Source organism: Podarcis bocagei (genome assembly GCF_964188305.1).
Source record: "Podarcis bocagei genome assembly, chromosome: 4".
Lineage (NCBI taxonomy): Eukaryota > Metazoa > Chordata > Lepidosauria > Squamata > Lacertidae > Podarcis > Podarcis bocagei.
The window spans coordinates 5,809,995-5,828,917 of record NC_138128.1 but is presented as its reverse complement, the minus strand read 5'-3'; the positions used below and the strand labels follow the sequence as shown (position 1 = coordinate 5,828,917).

Sequence of the window (18,923 nt, the reverse complement as noted above, 5' to 3'; positions counted from 1 at the left end):
ACCCAATCTGCCTGCGGACTGTCTCGCCAGAGTGGTGCATGCTCTGGTTATCTCCCGCTTGGACTACTGCAATGCGCTCTATGTGGGGCTACCTTTGAAGGTGACTCGGAAACTACAACTAATCCAGAATGCGGCAGCTAGACTGGTGACTGGGGGCGGCCACCGAGACCATATAACACCGGTCTTGAAAGACCTACATTGGCTCCCAGTACGTTTCCGAGCACAATTCAAAGTGTTGGTGCTGACCTTTAAAGCCCTAAACGGCCTCGGTCCAGTATACCTGAAGGAGCGTCTCCACCCCCATCATTCTGCCCGGACGCTGAGGTCCAGCGCCGAGGGCCTTCTGGCGGTTCCCTCATTGCAAGAAGCAATGCTACAGGGAACCAGGCAGAGGGCCTTCTCGGTAGTGGCGCCCGCCCTGTGGAACGCGCTTCCAGCAGATGTCAAAGCGATAAACAACTACCTGACATTCAGAAGACATCTTAAGGCAGCCCTGTTCAGGGAAGTTTTTAACGTGTGATATTTTACTGTATTTTTGGTTTCTATGGAAGCCGCCCAGAGTGGCTGGGGAGGCCCAGCCAGATGGGCGGGGTATATATAATAAATTATTATTATTGTTATTGTTATTGTTATTGTTATTATTATTATTATTATTATTATTATTATTATTATTATTATGACTTGGTTTATTCCTTATTGCAATTAGGGAAAAGAGCCATGGTAGATCAACTGCTTGGCATGCAGAAGGTCCCAGTTGAAAACAAGTGTTGAATCGTATTGCAAATAAATTAGCAGCTGGAAGACATTCACATCTAGAAGATCACTGTTGAGTTTGGTTAGGAAGCCCTGTACCCACAAACTGGGTTTCTACAGAGGAATTCCTGTTCAGCAACATCAGATTTCTTAACCAATGCAGTTGAGTGTTCTCCATCAGGATTCATGGGAAAGTAGCTTGGTTCATGGATCACTGCCTTGTCATGGCGAAGGGGCTTGAATAACTCAGAGAAGCTATGAGCTATACCTTGCAGGGCCACCCAAGACGGACAGGTCACAGTGGAGAGTTTTGACTAAACGTGATCCACCTGGAGCAGGAAATGGCAAGCCACTCCAGTATCCCTGACAAGAAAACTCCATGGACAAAGACAACAGGCACATAAAAGTTATTATGCTGGAAGATGAGCCCCTCAGGTCGGAAGGTATCCAACACGCTACTGAGGAAGAGCGAAGGACAAGTACAAGTAGATTCAGAGCTGATGAAGCGGCTGGGCCAAAGCCGAAAGGACGCTCAGTTGCGGATATGCCTGGAAGCAAAAGGAAAGTCCAATGCTGTAAAGAAAAATATTGCATAGGAACCTGGAATGTAAGAACCATGAACCTTGGTAAGCTGGATATGGTCAAAAATGAGATGGCAAGAATAAATATTGACATCCTGGGCATCAGTCAACTAAAATGGATGGGAATGGGCGAATGTTCAGATGTCCATCATATCTATTACTGTGGGCAAGAATCCACATATCTATTACTGGGGGCAAGAATCCGGTAAAAGAAATGGAGTCACCCTCATAGTCAACAAAAGAGTGGCGAAAGCTGTACTGGGATGCAATCTCAAAAATGATAGAATGATCTCGATACGAATCCAAGGCAGAACTTTTAACATCACAGTAATCCAAGTTTATGCACCAACTACCGGTGCTGAAGAAACTGAAATTGTCTGATTCTATGAAGACTTACAACACCTTCTAGAAATGACACCAATGAAGGATGTTCTTCTCATTATGTGGGATTAGAATGCTAAAGTAGGGAATCAAGAGATAAAAGGAACAACTGGCAAGTTTGGCCTTGGAGTTCAAAACGAAGCAGGGCAAAGGCTAATAGAGTTCTGACAAGAGAACAAGCTGGTCATCACAAACACTCTTTTCCAACAACACAAGAGACGACTCTACACATGGACATCACCAGATGGACAGCATCGAAATCAGATTAATTATTCTCTGCAGCCAAAGATGGAGAAGCTCTATACAGACAGCAAAAACAAGACCTGGAGCAGACTGTGGCTCAGATCATCATAGCAAAATTAGGAAAAAACCACCGGGCCAGTAAGATACAATCTAAATTAAATCCCTTATGAATACACAGTGGAAGTGAGGAACAGGTTTAAGGATTTAGATTTGGTGGACAGAGTGCCTGAAGAACTATGGATGGAAGCTCGTAACATTATACAGGAGGCAGCAACGAAAACCATCTCAATGAAAAGGAAATGTAAGAAAGTGGCTGTCCAGTGAGGCCTTATAAATAGTGGGGGAGAGAAGGCAAGCAAAATGTGAGGGAGATAGTGAAAGATTCAGGAAATTGAATGCAGATTTCCAAAAAATAGCAAGGAGATACAAGAGGGCCTTCTTAAACGAGCAATGCAAAGAAATAGAGGAAAACAACAGAATGGGAAAAACCAGAGATCTGTCCAAGAAAATTGGAGATATGAAAGGAACATTTCGTACAAAGATTACCATAATAAAGGACAAAAGTGGAAAAGACCTTACAGAAGCAGAATACATCAGGAAGAGGTGGCAAGAATATACAGAGGAATTATACCAGAAAGATATGGACGTCTTGCCAGTGGAAGTGATGACATTCCAGCTGAACTATTTAAAATTTTAAAAGATGGTGCTGTTAAGGTGCTACACTCAATATGCCAGCAAATTTGGAAAACTCAGCAGTGGCCAGAGGATTGGAGAAGATCAGTCTACATCCCAATCCCAAAGAAGGGCAGTGCCAAAGAATGTTCCAACTACAGCACAATTGCACTAATTTCACACGCTAGCAAGGTTATGCTTAAAATTCTACAAGGCAGCTTTAAGCTTTATGTAGACTGAGAACTCCCAGAAGTGCAAGCTGGATTTCGAAGGGGCAGAGGAACCAGAGACCAAATTGCAAACATGAGGGATATGGAAAAAGCTAGAGAGTTCCAGAAAAAATCTACTTTTGCTTCATTGGCAAACTATGGCAAATTCTTAAAGAAATGGGAGTGCCTGATCACCTCATCTGTCTCCTGAGAAATCTCTATGTGGGACAAGAAGCTACAGTTAGAACTGGATATGGAACAACTGATTGGTTCAAAATTGGGAAAGGAGTACGACAAGGCTGTATATTGCCTTCCTGCTTATTTAACATATGCAGAATTCATCATGTGAAAGGCTAGACTGGAATTAAGATTGCCGTAAGAAATATCAACAACCTTATATATGCAAATGACACAACCTTAATGGTAGAAAGTGAGGAGGAAACCTTTTAATGAGGGTGAAAGAGGAGAGCGCAAAATATCGTCTAAAGCTCAACATCAAAAAATCTAAGATCATGGCCACTGGTCCCATCACTTCCTGGCAAATAGAAGGGGAAGAAATGGAGGCAGTGAGAGATTTTACTTTCTTGGGTTCCATGATCACTACAGATGGTGACAGCAGTCACAAAATTAAAAGACGCCTGCTTCTTGGGAGAAAAGCAATGACAAACCTAGACAGCATCTTAAAAAGCAAAGACATCACCTTGTTGACAAAGGTCCGTATAGTTAACATATGGTTTTCCCAGTCGTGATGTAGGGAAGTGAGAGCTGGACCATAAAGAAGGCTGATCACTGAAAAACTGATGCTTTTGAATTATGGTGCTGGAGGAGACTCTTGGGAGTCCCATGGACTGCAAGAAGATCAAACCTATCCATTCTGTGTTTTTTTTTAATACATTTTTATTAAAGTTTTAAACAAACACAAAGACACAAACAAACACAACACGAATAACAAATATAGTTTAAAAATCCTTATTTCCTTAACCTCTTTCTCTGACTTCCCCACACCTCCCCTTCTTGTATTCCAATTCCAATAATTTAGCTCTTGTCCCCTGCTTTTACCTTATTATTATTATACTTAATTCATCTTAATTAACCAGTTTTAACTTATAAACCTCAATTTAAACAACAATACTCATTCTTTACACCCTTTTCTAAGGTCGGCCCAAATTCCCTTCCACGAATTTCCCAATTTTTATATTTATTGCAAAACAAAATAGCAAAAAAAACCATATAATTATACACCCTTTGGATTCCAAAACTCTCACCCCCCCCTTTCCCGGTTTCCATCCCCAAAAGATGTCCATCAGTCCATCCACTATCAGCCTGGAGATCTCACGTCCGAGGCCCTCAAATCTCTCTCAGTCCCTCTCTGCCGGTTTTTTTGGTAGTCCTTTATATTAGACATCAGTTCTTGGAGAAGCTCTGTCCCAATAGGGTCTATGTTTCTTCCAACCAGACCTCCATGTTCAAAAGTGGAGCCCAAATCTTGTTTCTTGTTACTTTTAAGTCCAAATGTCCCAAATGCTCCAACTTTCGCCTTGATCAGATTTGTAATCCGTAGGTCTTCAGATCTCCCGATAGGGAGATCCCTCCATTCTTCATTCTCTAATTCAAACCAAGCTCTCATCATCCAAATCTTGTTTTTCTTAGCATCTATCTTAGCAGGCCTCTGGCTCTCCTTTGTCGTCTGCGTCATTTCAGCTCCTCCTTCCCACCCCTCTGAAACAGCACATATCTCTTCTTGTTCAGCTGCATAGGTTTCTTGAGTCAAGTCCTTGACACATACAGCAAGTTTGTTTACTTTTAAATTCAAAGTTGTAGCATTTGTAGCCAAAGCTTCACTCTGACCTTGTAACTTTCCCAAGAGAAAAAACATTCTATCCAGCTCATCCTGTATTTTTCCATCTGCAGCCATTGTAATGTCTCAGAACCCCCTCTAGAGGGATTCTAGTTACTTAATATTCCTTCCACCTCCAAATCAACATTCAAGTTAATTTGTTTCTATTCTTCTTTGTTTTCAACAGTTTAAAGTCAAATTGTAACAAAAACAACCAGCAAAGATAGCAGAAACCAATTTTTTTTCCTTTTCCAACTTTGACAGCTAATTTGACAGCTGTCAAACTCTTTATGTCTCCTCAGCAGGCTCTCTTGTGGATCACTCCCGGGTCCCGGGGGGTTGCACTTCAGCTCTTAAAATCAGTTCTTATCCTCCAGCACAGTTACTTATATTGCCAAGTCGTGGAATTAATAGCTTTTATCCTGTAAAGAGAAGGATTTTCTCTCAACCTTAGTTATCAATTCTTGCTTTAATTTGTCTACAGGAAGGGGAGACGGACTTCCTTTTAGCACCTCCCTCGATCGTGCCAAATTCAGAAAAAGCGATTTTTAGTTCCAATTTCTGTACTACTCACGGGTTGTTACTTTTAAAGTCCAAATGTTCAAAGGAAGAAGTCAGCGTTCTCTGGCCATGGCTTGCGGCTTCACTCCGTAGAAGAAGCGGTTTACTCTCAGCACCACGCCACTCTCAGTCCCCCGCTCCGAAGCCTTTAAAAAGGCTCCTTCGCAGGTCGGGGGGCGCAAATGGTGCCTGCCGAGTCACCAGGTCCACAGGCTTCAGCGCCTGTGGTTTCTGAGGGTCCCCACGTCGCCGCCGCGGCAAGACCCGTCTTCTACAGAGCCGATTTCCTCCGGAGCTCGGAGGGAATCCGCCATTAGCCTTTCGCGCTAACCCGGAAGTCTCTCAAACCTCTCCATTCTGAAGGAAATCAGCCCTGAGTGCTCCCTGGAAGGACAGATCCTAAAGCTGAGGCTCCAGTACTTTGGCCACCTCATGAGAAGAGAAGACTCTCTGGAAAAGACCCTGATGTTGGGAAAGATGGAGGGCACAAGGAGAAGGGGACGACAGAGGACGAGATGGTTGGACGGTGTTCTTGAAGCTACGAACATGAGTTTGACCAAACTGCGGGAGGCAGTGGAAGACAGGAGTGCCTGGTGTGCTCTGGTCCATGGGGTCATGAAGAGCCGGACACGACTAAACGACTAAACTACAACAGCTTGGTTTGGTGACGTCTGCTTCTAGGCTCTCTGGGCTAGCCTCTTGTTCCCTCTTCCAAGCTCTAGCCTTGCGAGGAACAGCACAGATCATGTAAGGATACGGTTGCACAGCTAACCCTCCTCTCACAGAGTTTGTGTTGATCTCCCGCACGCCATCAGGCAGCCGTAACGTGAACGCTTGCAGCAGGTTAGTGAAGAAGAGGAAAATCTCCATCCTCGCCAGATTCTCCCCAAGACAGAGACGCTTCCCTAAGGAAGGAGATACTACCCACTGTAATAACTGGACAGCTTAGGGTGGCCAACAACGTAAGGTTTTCCAAGAGATTTCGCCCATGTTGTGTTGACGTCTCTGGTCCAGGGATTGGGATACCTCAGGCCTAAGGTATGTGGCCCTTAAGACCTCTCTACCTGGCCCTTGGCGCTCCCCCCAGATCCCATGCCCTCCTGAGTCGCACCATTCAACAACCCTCCTTCATACCCTTCTTGGGTGTTTTTGCCTGGATTTGGGGATACAGAGGGAGTGTGCGTAGAAAACTGTCACAAGGCAACATCTGTATTCGCTGCCCTGCCCACATTTGTATCTTGCCCAAAAGGAAATGTGGTCCTTGGTTTGAAAAAATGTAGCCCCACCCTTCCTTGCTCTAGCCCAGTGTTTCCCAACACTGGGTCTCCAGCTGCCTTTGGACTACAACTCCCATCATCCCCAGCTAGCAGGACCAGTGGTCAGGGATGATGGGAATTGTAGTCCAAAGACAGCTGGAGACCCAAGGTTGGGAAACTCTGCTCTAGAACCAGCCATTACATTGCTCTCTGCACTGAATGGCAAGTCACATTTACCTATTGAAAATGGAATGAAGGCGTCTCTGACGAAGAAGTTCCCTTCTTTATCCAGGAAGTGGTTTGGGTTGAACTGGTGAGGCGTCTCCCACTCTTCAGGGTCATATAGTGCAGATGCTATATCAGGAATAATTACTGTATCCTGCAAAGAGAGACACAAACTGCCTGAGTTTAACCTGGCCTTCGGACCGCTGTATAATGCTGCTTTTGGTACCTTGAGTTGCCAGATAAACAGAAAGGGAGGAGAGCTCTGGTAGGCTGGGACGGCTGGTAGACATACATGAAAGGAATCCTGTAATTCTTCCAAGGCTCAGATTTTGATCCAAGCCAGTGAAGAATCTAGCTCTCATTTAATATGGGCATCTGTGACTCCTGAAATTCTTCCCTGAGCCCAGCTCAGGAAAACATTATAGGGGTGCAGGAAGTCAGACTACTGCACAATTTCTTTCATTATGATTGTTTTGTATGCCTTTAATTGGTATTTTAGGTGGGCTTTGTTATCATTGTACTCAGTGCTGTTTTTCTAGAAAAAGAGGTGAAGGAACTCACCATGAATACCTCCCTTGTTCTCTTACAATGGCGATGGCACCCACCTGAGGGGTGCCAGAACTGATTTCCAGTGAGTTCTGGCTGGGGGAAAAAGCCCTGATTGTACTTTGTATTATGATGTATTTGTTAGCAGCCTTGGGATTCATTTGTGAGGAAGTGTGGAGTATAAACAAACCAGGGAGACTTGATCTGCTGGGCACATGCTGCCCATTATCTAGAAGACTCTCATCGGTGTAGCTATTGGCAGGATGTGCACTAAATTTTAATTTTGTTGTGGGGGGGGGGGAAGTTCTGTACCTTTTTCATGGGAAAACCGAAAATAGTTGCATCCTTTGCACATTGCCTGAAATTTCCAACCAAGAGAACGTATTTGTAGCGCTGGATTTCATGAATGACAGCATTGGTGTAGGGCAGGTTCATCCGATCCTCATAGGAGATGCGTTGGGAACGTGTCACGGCAGCATCAATCTCGGCCTGAACTTTCTCTGTGGAATCATGTTCACATTTAGAACCAAAGCAATCTTACTATGATGACTGCGCAGCTCTAGAAACCCTACGGCACCCTCAGTCCATAAAGACATTTGTAATTGAGGTGGAAATGAATTCCTAAGGATACGGGTGGGGATGAAATTTTGCTTGATTTGCATACAAATTCCCATTTCGCCCCTTTCAAAACAAGACAAGTACCAAAACACAACTACTCTTCAAAATGTGCACTTCTCCAAATCATTTGATTTGACCCAATTTAATAATAAAAGTGATTCCCGCATCACAGAGGGTTGGAAGAGAGACCCCTTGGGTCCCCCCCATCTCTGCAATTCTATCATTCTATTATTTGCATCCCACATTTGCAAAAACAGTATTGAGTGCAAAGTGTCTCACAATTAACAACAGCATAAAAATTAACAAACATTACAATCTCTATAATCATATAAAAAACACAACAGTGTATAAATAAGGCAAAAAACCCAAACAAACACAAATTCATCAAACAATTAATGCATTCCAACACAAGCTCAGAGTGATTCAAAGTATCAGAAATGGCCGCTGAGCACCAGCCCTGAAAGTCATGCAATTCCCCAATAGAAAATGTGTACAGAAATATGTGTATTAGGGAAAGGTGTGCCTGGCGTAGTTAAAATAACAGGGGGAAATGCTTTATATTATTTAGATATTGCAAAAGTATCTATATTAGGCAAACACTGCATACAAAAATGTGGTTTTGGGGGAAGAAATACGCACTTAAAATGCTGACAGATTATCATGAGGACTAGGAGCATGGGGCAGGGAGTGGAATTTGCAAACTGGTGAAGAAATAAAGAGACCTGAAGACTGGAAAAAAGAGGGAAACTGTGCATATTTCTCCAAATATACACATTTTGACAGTAATACAATATGGTGACCATGGACACCTATTGAGTTCCAAATCACGGGGGCAGAAAGACATATTGAAAACTGGTGGTGCCATCAGGACAGGGCTTTATACCAGAAGATACAATGAGTTGCCCTAGTTGTTACATGTTGATGTGGGTGTACAGAAATGCTTAGGAACTTTTCAAACCAACAATGAATATGTGGGTTTTCTCTCTCACACACCACATTAAAAAAACTGTACTTGATTTGGGCCACGGCCCTCTTCCGCTTTTCCGGTGCCCAGCTTCTGCACAAACTCCCTCTGGACTGAAACATTTCAAGAGCATTGACATCCCGGCTCTCACCTTGGATGTCTGGATAAACCACCATGAAGAGCAGAGCCCAGCACAAAGTGGATGAACCAGTATCTGTCCCGGCTGTGAAGAGGTCGTAAATGACATGAACCAAGTTGGCTTCGTCAAAGGTCGATTCGGGGTCGTCATCCTTCTGTTGTTGACAATGAATATATTGATTTATTGCACGGATATCCCATCTTTGTTCTCCAAGCAGCTCAAGGGGTGTAGTGTACATGGTTCTCCCCCACCCTCATTTAATCCCCACAACACCCCTGTGAGGTAGGCTAGGCTGTGAGGGGCAGTGGCTGGGCCATGGTCACTGGGGTGAGCTGAGTGGGGATTCGAATCCTGGTCTCCCAGGTAGTAGTCCAACACTAGACAAATTCATTGTTTTATTCCTTTTGTAAACTGCTTTGAGGGGTTTTTTTTTTGTTTTTTCTCTTTTTAAAACTATCAAGCAGTATATAAATCTTATGAAATAAATAAATCCACAAGCTATGCAGAAACGTGGCAAACTGGACTTGAGGCTAAGAAAGAAGAAGAGAAAACCAAAACTGGCAGACTCATACATCCACGCTTTGGACAGAGCCCATCAACCTACAGAGAATGGTGTTCCTTCAGAGCCTTTGAAGAGCAAATTGTCCCCATTCCAACAGCCACTTACTTTATTTATTTCATCCAGATAGAAGTCAATGAAATCCCGTGGTTCATCTGTTTCCCTCTTCTCCTTGTGCCTTCTGATCTCACTCCTTCCAAATGAATGGATATGCTCCAAGCATGAGAAGGCCTTCTGGTGGGGTCCTGGGAGGTGGCGCATCAGCCACGGAAACAGTTCGTACAACTGGAGGGGGAGAGAGAGAACGTAAGGAGAGTCCTGGATCTTGATCAGGCCAATGGCCCGTCCAGTCCAGCGTCCTCATCCTGTTCTCACAGTAGCCAACCAGATGCCTCAATGGGCATCTTTTTATTCAAGGAGCTCAAGGCAGTGGACATGGTTCCCTCCTCATTTACCGTATTTTTCGCTCTATAAGATGCACCCGACCATAAGACGCACCTAGTTTTTAGAGGAGGAAAACAAGAAAAAATATATTCTGAATCGAATGTTGTTGAAGACGAAGGAGGAGGGAGGATCAGGCTAAGGCATCACAACAAGAGGTGCTTCACAGCTCTCCCTCTTGCTCTGCTGGCTTCAGCGAAAGCAGCGCAAAGCCTCTTCAGCAAAGCGGGAGGAACGCTCCTGCTTTGCTGAAGAGGCTTTGAGCAGCTATTCCTGAAGCCAACACAGCAAGAGGGAGAGCTGCGCAGCACCTCCTGGTCTGCTGGCTTCCCAGCAAAGCAGGATGAGGGACGGAAGAGCCTCCGTAAGTGCTCCCTTCTGTTCCTCCTCCCGCTTCTCTGGGAAGCCAGCAGAACAAGAGCTCTTCCTCTGCTGGCTTCAGCGATAGCTGCGCAGCTTGCATTTGCTCCATAAGACGCACACACATTTCCCCTTACTTTTTAGGAGGAAAAAAGTGTGTCTTATAGAGCGAAAAATACGGTAATCCCTACAATAGCCCTGTGAGGTAGGTTAGGCTGAGAGGCAGTGACTGGCCCTTGGTCACCCAAGGAGCTCCATGGCCCAGTGGGGATTTGAACCTAGGTCTCCCTGGTCTTAGTCTGGCACTCTAAGTGCAGCTCTACATTGGCTCAGGTGTCCCACTGCTCATGTCTCTTCATTGGATTGCTGACACCAAGTAGGCCTGAGGTGTCCCATCAAGCTTTCACAAATGGAATCAACTTTCCCCAGCACATTCTCCCTGATGGCTGGTACCTCCCTCAAACAGAAGAAGGATCAGGCCAGGCAAGAGGTGGCATGAAAGTGCCTTGCAAAACTGGTAAGATTGTGTGTGTGGTGTGTGTCTGGGTTCCCCCAGCCATTCTGGGCGGCTCCCAACAGATTAAAAGCAGAATAAAACATCAAACATTACAAACTTCCCTAAACAGGGCTGCCTACAGATGTCTTCTAAAAGTCAGATAATTGCTTATTGCCTTGACATCTTATGGGAGGGCATTCCACAGGGCAGGTGCCACCACCGAGAAGGCCCTCTGCCTGGTTTCCTGTAACCTCACATCTTGCAGTGTGGGAACTGCCAGAAGGCCCTTGGAGCTGGACCTCAGTGTCCGGGCTGGGTGATGGGGGTGGAGACGCTCCTTCAGGTATAAATACACACTAGAGGCTGCTCCCCGCCACTTGCATTGCTCACCAACCCCACTTACCTGCAACCCTCTCCCTTTAAACATCATCCTAACCCCCGTCCCCTCACAGCTTATCAGCTACTGTGCAAACTGCAGGATGATGACATTTTGTCTTGCAATAATATAATATAGCAAAATAGCAAAGTCGCTCACCAAATGAAATGTGGAGAGGAAAAAATGTGCTTCGTACTCAATGCATTCTATCAGCTTCTGATACACTTTGTCTTCAATGTCGAAAGGGTGTCCAAAAATTACGTTGGAGATCACACTACAGAAGGCATGGAAGAGGGGGGTTCTAGGGTCTACAGATTCGCCTAGAAAAATACAGGTGTCCTCTGTCACAATGAACACTCTGAGCAGTGTTGAATGTGTGTTGGAAAGGTCACATACAGTTTATCTGCATAATCGTTCAGCTCCTGCTCCCTTCTAAGGGCAACTTGTTTGTTTTGCTCTTCTTTTAACCATATTGCTCCTTTAGGCCTTCTGATCACAGGGGGAAAGGAATCCACTCCAAGGGGCCAACTTTGACAAGTGGGCAGGGCAACCTACCTGCCAATCACCTGACATCATTGTGGCACCAAGTGGACACACAGCAGATAGAAACAGACTGCACCCCCCCCTGTGACCTGATTGTTTGCTTCTCCATGCAGCCATTCCTGGGCCTTTATTCTGATCCAGCAAAACTGTTCACATTCCCCTGTTAACACCAGTCCTCATGGATGCAGCCTTCAACCTGGTTCCCTCCGGATGTTTTGTACAACAATACTCATAAGCCCATGTCAGTGTAGACAAGAGCCGTTTGGCAGTGGAGCAGACTCCCTGGGAATCTGGTAGACTCTCCTTCACCAGAGGTTTTTACGCAGTGGTTGGATGCAGCTGGAGTCAGCAATAACTCACACGGCTCCAGCAAAGTTAACTCTTTATTCAAAAAAACACAGACAGCTCTGGAGGCCAGGCCTAGCACAGCAACGCTTCCTGGTAGGATTTGCCGCTATGAGGTAGTTTCAAGGACTAAAAGTCCCCGGTTTTCCACAGCTCCCTAAGTCTCTTCCTTCTCCGGCTCCTTCCCAAGCAATCTGAGGCTTCATCATCTTGCCTGTCTTCACTCATCCCTCTTCATGTTCTGGGAGACCAGCGGGAAGGGGAGCTGGTCACAGCAGGAAGGAGAGTCCTCCTAGCTTCAGCAGCAGCCAGCCTCATCTCTGCCTCTTGCCCTCTCTCTTCGCCAGCCTCTGCTTCTGCTTCTGGATAGCTCTCTGCCTCAGCCTCTTCCTGATCACTAAACCCTGTTGCCTCTTCGGCTTCCAACACCTCCTCTTCCCAATCTTCTCCCACTGACCACTCATCACCATCCCACCACCACTCCCTGGGCTCTGAGCCTTCTTCCCTTGGGAGTTCCCCAGCTGGTGCCTCCCATCAGTCCTCTGCATCCCACCAGTCCATGACAGATGGCCATACGTCAAAGATTCTTTAGCTGTGATTCCTGCATTGCAGGGGGCTGGACTAGATGACCCTTGAGATCCCTTACAAGTCTATGATTCTATGAATGATGGGCACTGCAGTCCAAAATCTAAATCCTTCGAAGACAAAGGTCCTCTAGCTGGGCCAGGATGATACGGGGATGAGGGACCAACTCCCTTCTCTTGTGGGAGCCCAATTAGTGCCATTGCCTTCCGTTAAGAGTTTGGGTGTAATCCTTGACACCTCCCTTTCCATGGAGGCACAGGTTACAGCAACAGCCAAGGCGACATTTTTCCACCTTTGCCGCATTAAGCAGTTGGTCCCTTACCTTTCCCGCCCCAACCTGGCCACAGTGACCCATGTGACAGTCACCTCCAGGCTTGACTACTGTAATTCGCTCTACGTGGGGCTGCCCTTGAAGCTGACCCAGAAACTCCAGCGGGTGCAGAATGCTGCAGCGAGGCTCCTCACGGGGTCTCTGCCATGGGAGCATATTCACCCAGTGCTTTTCCAGCTGCACTGGCTCCCGGTGGAGTACAGGGTCAGATTTAAGGTGCTGCTTTTGACCTTTAAAGCCCTTCACGGCCTAGGACCCTCGTACCTACGGGACCGCCTCTCCCGGTATGCCCCACAGAGGACCTTAAGGTCCATAAGTAGCAACACCCTAGAGGTCCCGGACTCTAAGGAAGTTACATTAGCCTCAACCAGAGCCAGGGCCTTTTCAACACTGGCTACGGCCTGGTGGAACACTCTATCTCATGAGACCAGGGCCCTGCAGGATCTGATTTCTTTCCGCAGGGCCTGTAAGACAGAGTTGTTCTGCCTGGCCTTTGGCTTGGAATCAATTTGATTCCTTCCCCCTCTTTCTTTTTTCCTTTCTCCTCCTGTGATGAGGCTGCATTTTAATGTTTTAATGTGGTATTTTAATCCTGTTTTTTAAGTTGTATTTCAATCAACTTGTTTTTATTATTGGTTGTTAGCTGCCCTGAGCCCGGTCTTGGCTGAGGAGGGCAGGGTATAAATAAAAATTATTATTATTAATACATCTGGAGGGACCTGGTTGGTGGTGACTGATCTGGTTCATTCCTGGTGTTAGGAAAAGTGCCTTAGAATCAATGATATTCCTGACCTCTCTTGCTTGCGAAGAACTCCACCATGTGGCCAGCCTCCTCTTGCACACAGAACTCCATGCTTCTTCTTCCAAGGCCCAGCGATCGGAGCACAGATATCCCAAAACGCCGCTGCTCCTTCCAGGTGTGGCCACTTGAAAACAGGATACCTAAGGGCAGCAAGATATTATTGTTCAGAAATGAATTTTGCAAGCCAACCATCTGTAGAAAACATGGCCAAGAGACAGCCGCTTGACTGCTGTGCTTTATTCCAATGCACCATCCGCAGCCTCTCTGCTGCCACCTGCTGGAGTTCCCTCTTGCAACGCACCCCCAGCTCTGAAATTCTAAGTCTACGAGAACCCTGCTCATTGGTTGCACCCCTGAACTGACTGTGAGTAAGGCCTAAGGGCACAAACGTTCTTTGGAATAGGTGGATATTGGGAGAAGGTGGGACATTGCATCTGGAGCGGCACAACCCGGCACCTTCATCTGCCCCAGCTGCAACAAAACATGTTTCTCCCACATCGGTCTCTACGGCCACAGCAGGCGCTGCAGCCTTCCAACAGCTTGACCTCACCCACAAGGCGCACTCCTTCATTGTTTCTCGAGATAGACAGATGCCAGCACCGCTCCCTGTAAGTTTACTAATATGCCGGTTTTCTGCAACAAGCTGTGTCAAATGTGGCTTGCAGCAAACATTCAAAACGCCGAAATACAAATATACGAAATACAGAGCATGTCAGTATATTAAAAAATGACAAAAGCCAACAATTTAACAAACACAAAATAAATTTAACAAACACAAAATAAATTCATTTTTTAAAAAAAATCAAGGTTTAAGCACATAAATACAAAGCAAAACAAAGGTTAACTAACAATAAAGTTTCTGATTCTCTTCCCCCCTCCTATTTTATTAAATTTGCTTAGTAACATAACATTATTATATATATTCTATAAAACAAAGAATACAGAACAAAATTCATTCATACTACAATGCCTAACTACATAAGATTAATCTATATGGTTTCTGAAAAAAAGGCTTACATAACAAAATCAATTCAAAATACCATCCGATTTACTTCCCCCCCTCCCTCCCCACTCCAGCCCCCCCGCCCCCGGTCAGGCCTTCCTTCTTCATATCTTTATCCATGATAAATTTTCTGATTCTCATGTAGTATATTGTAAGTGGACCCACTATTGCTATTGAATGAACACCATTACTTGCCATATTTTCTTTAGGAATTGTTATCATCATCATCCCCCTCTTATCTGGCTGGGTTTCCCTAGCCCCTCTGGACAGCTTCCAGCATGTATAAAAATGTAATAAAATGTCAAACATTAAAAAAACTGCCTTCAGATGTCCTCTAAAAGTTGTACAGTTCTTTATCTCCTTGACATCTGATGGGTGGATGTTCCACAGGGAGCTGTGTATCATGGGAAGGCTGCTACCCAGATATCCAAATGGGAGTCCCAGGTGTCCTGGGTGGGGGCTTGACCCAGAACATAATAGAAGAATAATTTCTTAGACCAGTAATTCCCAAAGTTGGAACACTAAGAGGCTAGAGGGCGGCAGCTGTGCACTGAACGTGTAAATGACTACCAGGCTTTGAGAAGCTGGCATCACTGGATCAATTTCATTGAATCAATTAAACTAGTTTTAATTGAATTTTATTGTGTTCATATCTTTCTTATTGGGTTACGGAAAGCACTGTTCTGAGACTCCAATACTTTGGCCATCTCATGAGAAGAGAAGACTCCCTGGAAAAGACCCTGATGTTGGGAAGATGGAGGGCACAAGGAGAAGGGGACGACAGAGGACGAGATGGTTGGACAGTGTTCTTGAAGCTACTAATGAGAGTTTGACCAAACTGCGGGAGGCAGTGGAAGACAGGAGTGCCTGGCATGCTCTGGTCCAGGGGGTCACGAAGAGTCAGACACGACTAAAGGACTAAACAACAACAACATTGAGGTGGGGGCAGTGGGAATGATTTTATGGGTTACACTTACCCTTTGCTTTCATTGTGTCTCTGACAAAGGGCGTTACTACACGACATGAGGTTTCTTCCGAGTAGTTGCTGAGCACTTGCTTCACCAAACGAAAGCCATTCACAACAATCATCGGCTTGTGCCCAACCCAGATGGTGAAGACCTTCCCGTAAACCTTGGACAGCTGTGTCATTTTAAAATTAAAAAGGCATATATGAGAACAAGAGAGGCATTCGTGGTGAGTTCCTGCACTTCTTTTTGTAGAAAAATAGCACCAGGGACACTAGTCGTCTATATTATTTATATGTACTGTCCACCAAAATGTGATTCATCATTTTTCCCCTATTCTGTTGTATTGTTTTCTACACTATGTGCAGAATTCAGTATTTTAAACAATAAAATTAAAAAGCATAACTGTATGAGCATAATTAGTGCAGGGCATTGGGTTCAAATAAACATAGCCAACCACCTGCAATGTGTCCCTTCCAGTTGTGCACAGCTGAAAACTTTCTCTGCAACATGACCCAACTAACCCCATGCTTTAGAAAAGTCCATGACTGGTATGATTTGAGAAACAGGAGCAGTTAAAGCAACAAATTGGGTTTGCAGCATGCTATTTTGCATTGCGGGACGCGGTTGGCGCTGTGGTCTAAACCACAGAGCCTAGGACTTGCCGATCAGAAGGTCGGCGGTTTGAATCCCCGCGATGGGGTGAGCTCCCGTTGCTCGGTCCCTGCTCCTGCCCACCTAGCAGTTCGAAAGCACATCAAAGTGCAAGTAGATAAGTAGGTACCGCTCCTGTGGGAAGATAAACGGCGTTTGCGTGCGCGGCTCTGGTTTGCCAGAAGTGGCTTAGTCATGCTGGCCACATGACCCGGAAGCTGTATACCAGTTCCCTCGGCCAATAAAGCGAGATGAGCGCTGTACCTTTACCTTTACATTGCTCTGAATGATTCACCTTGATGACCTGTGCTCAGGACCAACTCCATGAAATTCCACAGCCAAATTGCAACAAAGGGTAATTACATCTTTGTTGCAATGTCATCCAGTTTTTTCCTCTTTCCGAAAATTTCCTCTTTTCCAACATTTCTAAACTCCTGGGATAAGCTGATAGTTTTTATTTTATTTTATTTTATTTTATTTATTTTCTATAACACCCTTTATCTGAGGATCACAGAGCACTTTACAATAGGAAAAAATAAAAACACATAACATAGCAAACAAAAACAATACCCCTCCCCTCTTTTAAAGGTTATTTAATTATCCAAATCATACAGCATACTGTTAGAATGGGAGACGAAAGATGAAGAGGTAAAATCAGTCATGATCAAATGGGCACAAGATACAGGTCATAATATTATGATGGACGATTGCGAAAGGTTATGGGAAATTGATTTTAAATTTACAGATTGTTCTTTGTTGAAAGAAAATTATATGAAGATGATGTATAGATGGTATATGACACCAGTGCAGCTAGGAAAAATGTATAAAACTAGAATCATAGAATCATAGAATCATAGAATCCTAGAGTTGGAAGAGACCACAAGGGCCATCGAGTCCAACCCCCTGCCAAGCAGGAAACACCATCAGAGCACTCCTGACATATGGTTGTCAAGCCTCTGCTTAAAGACCTCCAAAGTAGGAGACTCCACCACACTCCTTGGCAGCAAATTCCACTGTCGAACAGCTCTTACTGTCAGGAAGTTCTTCCTAATGTTTAGGTGGAATCTTCTTTCTTGTAGTTTGGATCCATTGCTCCGTGTCCGCTTCTCTGGAGCAGCAGAAAACAACCTTTCTCCCTCCTCTATGTGACATCCTTTTATATATTTGAACATGGCTATCATATCATATCACCCCAACTAGCTCAAATATGTGTTGGAAGTGTAAGGAAAAGGAGGGGACATTTTACCATACGTGGTGGGATTGTAATAAATTAAAAAATTAGAAACTGAAACAGACAGATTGACCCATTCCCTACTATTTATTTGGTGGAGGGAGGGCAGAATTATAACATGCCTTGGAACATGAGTTGGAGTGCACATGCCAGGCCACAGGAGCCAACTCCTAAGGGTAGAGGTCCCTTCAGCCTCCCCAATAAAATATTTGAGGGGGCCAGGTCCTCCCCCCCCCAAGTTGATGGACACTGCCATTTAAATGATGTGCGTCTTGTGATTGATTATGCGGGACGTGGCTTACCTGGGACCCCTCAATGTTTTACTCAAGTTGGCACCCCTGTGTCAGGCAGAGTGGAGAGGGAGAGAGAGAGGAGGGGAGGTATTGGAAGGCACAGCAATAAGCAGTTTGCCTTGTGCCCCATAAGTCAGCCTGTGGCCTTCAGGGGTGGTGAAGAACCCCACCTCACATGCCACCAGTAGCCTTCAGGAAACTGGGTCGGTGTCTGGAGCAACAAATAGAGGCCCTTCCTCTGTGACCCAGATGCTGGGAGGTCCTACTGCTACACCCTCATATTAGGAAACAACCCTTAATATGCAAAAAAGGGTACCTTGGAGAGGGTGTCTTGATGCCATCCAGAGCCAAAGCACCACAGGGTCCCCAGGAGAGGTAGCGGAAGTGGTCCAGGTGGGAAGTGGCGCCTTGCCCACTGCAGCTTCAAGAACTGCAGACTCAGGAGAGACACCGCCAGAACTGCAAGGCAGCTGCTGATCTCCATTGCCACCTCAGGTTTAAGCCTCAGCTCTGCTCTGGGATGTCTGAGGCAGGTTGGGTTGCTTTTCATATTCTTCCTGCAGAGAAGGCGTTACAGATTTGCCTCCAGCATTTGTATATTTCTCAACAGTGACAGTTACCAAACCTCAAAGGTGTTTCAGACAAGGACTCCACATGCCGGTAGATCAAGTACATTGCAGGAACATTCCAGGAACAGGTCTGACGAGAACCTGCTCGCCATCGGTAAAATATCAGCCTCACACCAAGATGAGATGAAAAGAGCCTAACAGCCAACATTTATTGTGTACAGTAAAAAACACACACTCTCTGCCTCCAGCCCAACGTTCACTGTGTTCCGTACTCCAAAAGTAACAACCAGAAGAATAATATTTATATTATAAGAGGGAACCTTAATCAGAATCGTATATCTCATTACCTAAGCGTTTATATTTTGCAACATAAATTCCCCTTGTA

General features: G+C 45.2%; 1 protein-coding gene across 2 annotated transcripts; it reads right to left on the bottom strand.

The window, feature by feature from the left end:
• Positions 1–671: 671 nt before the first annotated feature.
• LOC308584952 (cytochrome P450 2J5-like) lies at positions 672–18,503 on the bottom strand. Of its 2 annotated transcripts, none has more exons than XM_081190353.1 (9): positions 18,286–18,503; positions 15,804–15,966; positions 13,814–13,963; positions 11,377–11,537; positions 9,653–9,829; positions 8,998–9,139; positions 7,577–7,764; positions 6,731–6,872; positions 672–1,301 (listed from the first exon to the last, which is right to left on the bottom strand). In XM_081190353.1, exons 1-9 carry the CDS (start codon positions 18,451–18,453, stop codon positions 1,009–1,011), a joined length of 1,584 nt encoding a protein of 527 aa, XP_081046479.1. In that variant the 5' UTR covers positions 18,454–18,503; the 3' UTR covers positions 672–1,008. The 2 variants fall into 2 exon arrangements, with proteins under 2 accessions (XP_081046479.1, XP_081046480.1); XM_081190354.1 differs by lacking the exon at positions 672–1,301 and adding an exon at positions 5,624–6,142.
• Between the last annotated feature and the right edge of the window lie 420 nt (positions 18,504–18,923).

Coding starts and splice junctions, on each gene's coding strand:
- LOC308584952 (XM_081190353.1), bottom strand. CDS start 18,453: ATGGAGATCAGCAGCTGCCTTGCAGTTCTGGCGGTGTCTCTCCTGAGT. Junction 13,964..15,803: donor AGACACAATGAAAGCAAAGG/GTAAGTGTAACC, acceptor TGCTGCCCTTAG/GTATCCTGTTTTCAAGTGGC. Junction 9,140..9,652: donor ATCTGGATGAAATAAATAAA/GTAAGTGGCTGT, acceptor TGTCAACAACAG/AAGGATGACGACCCCGAATC.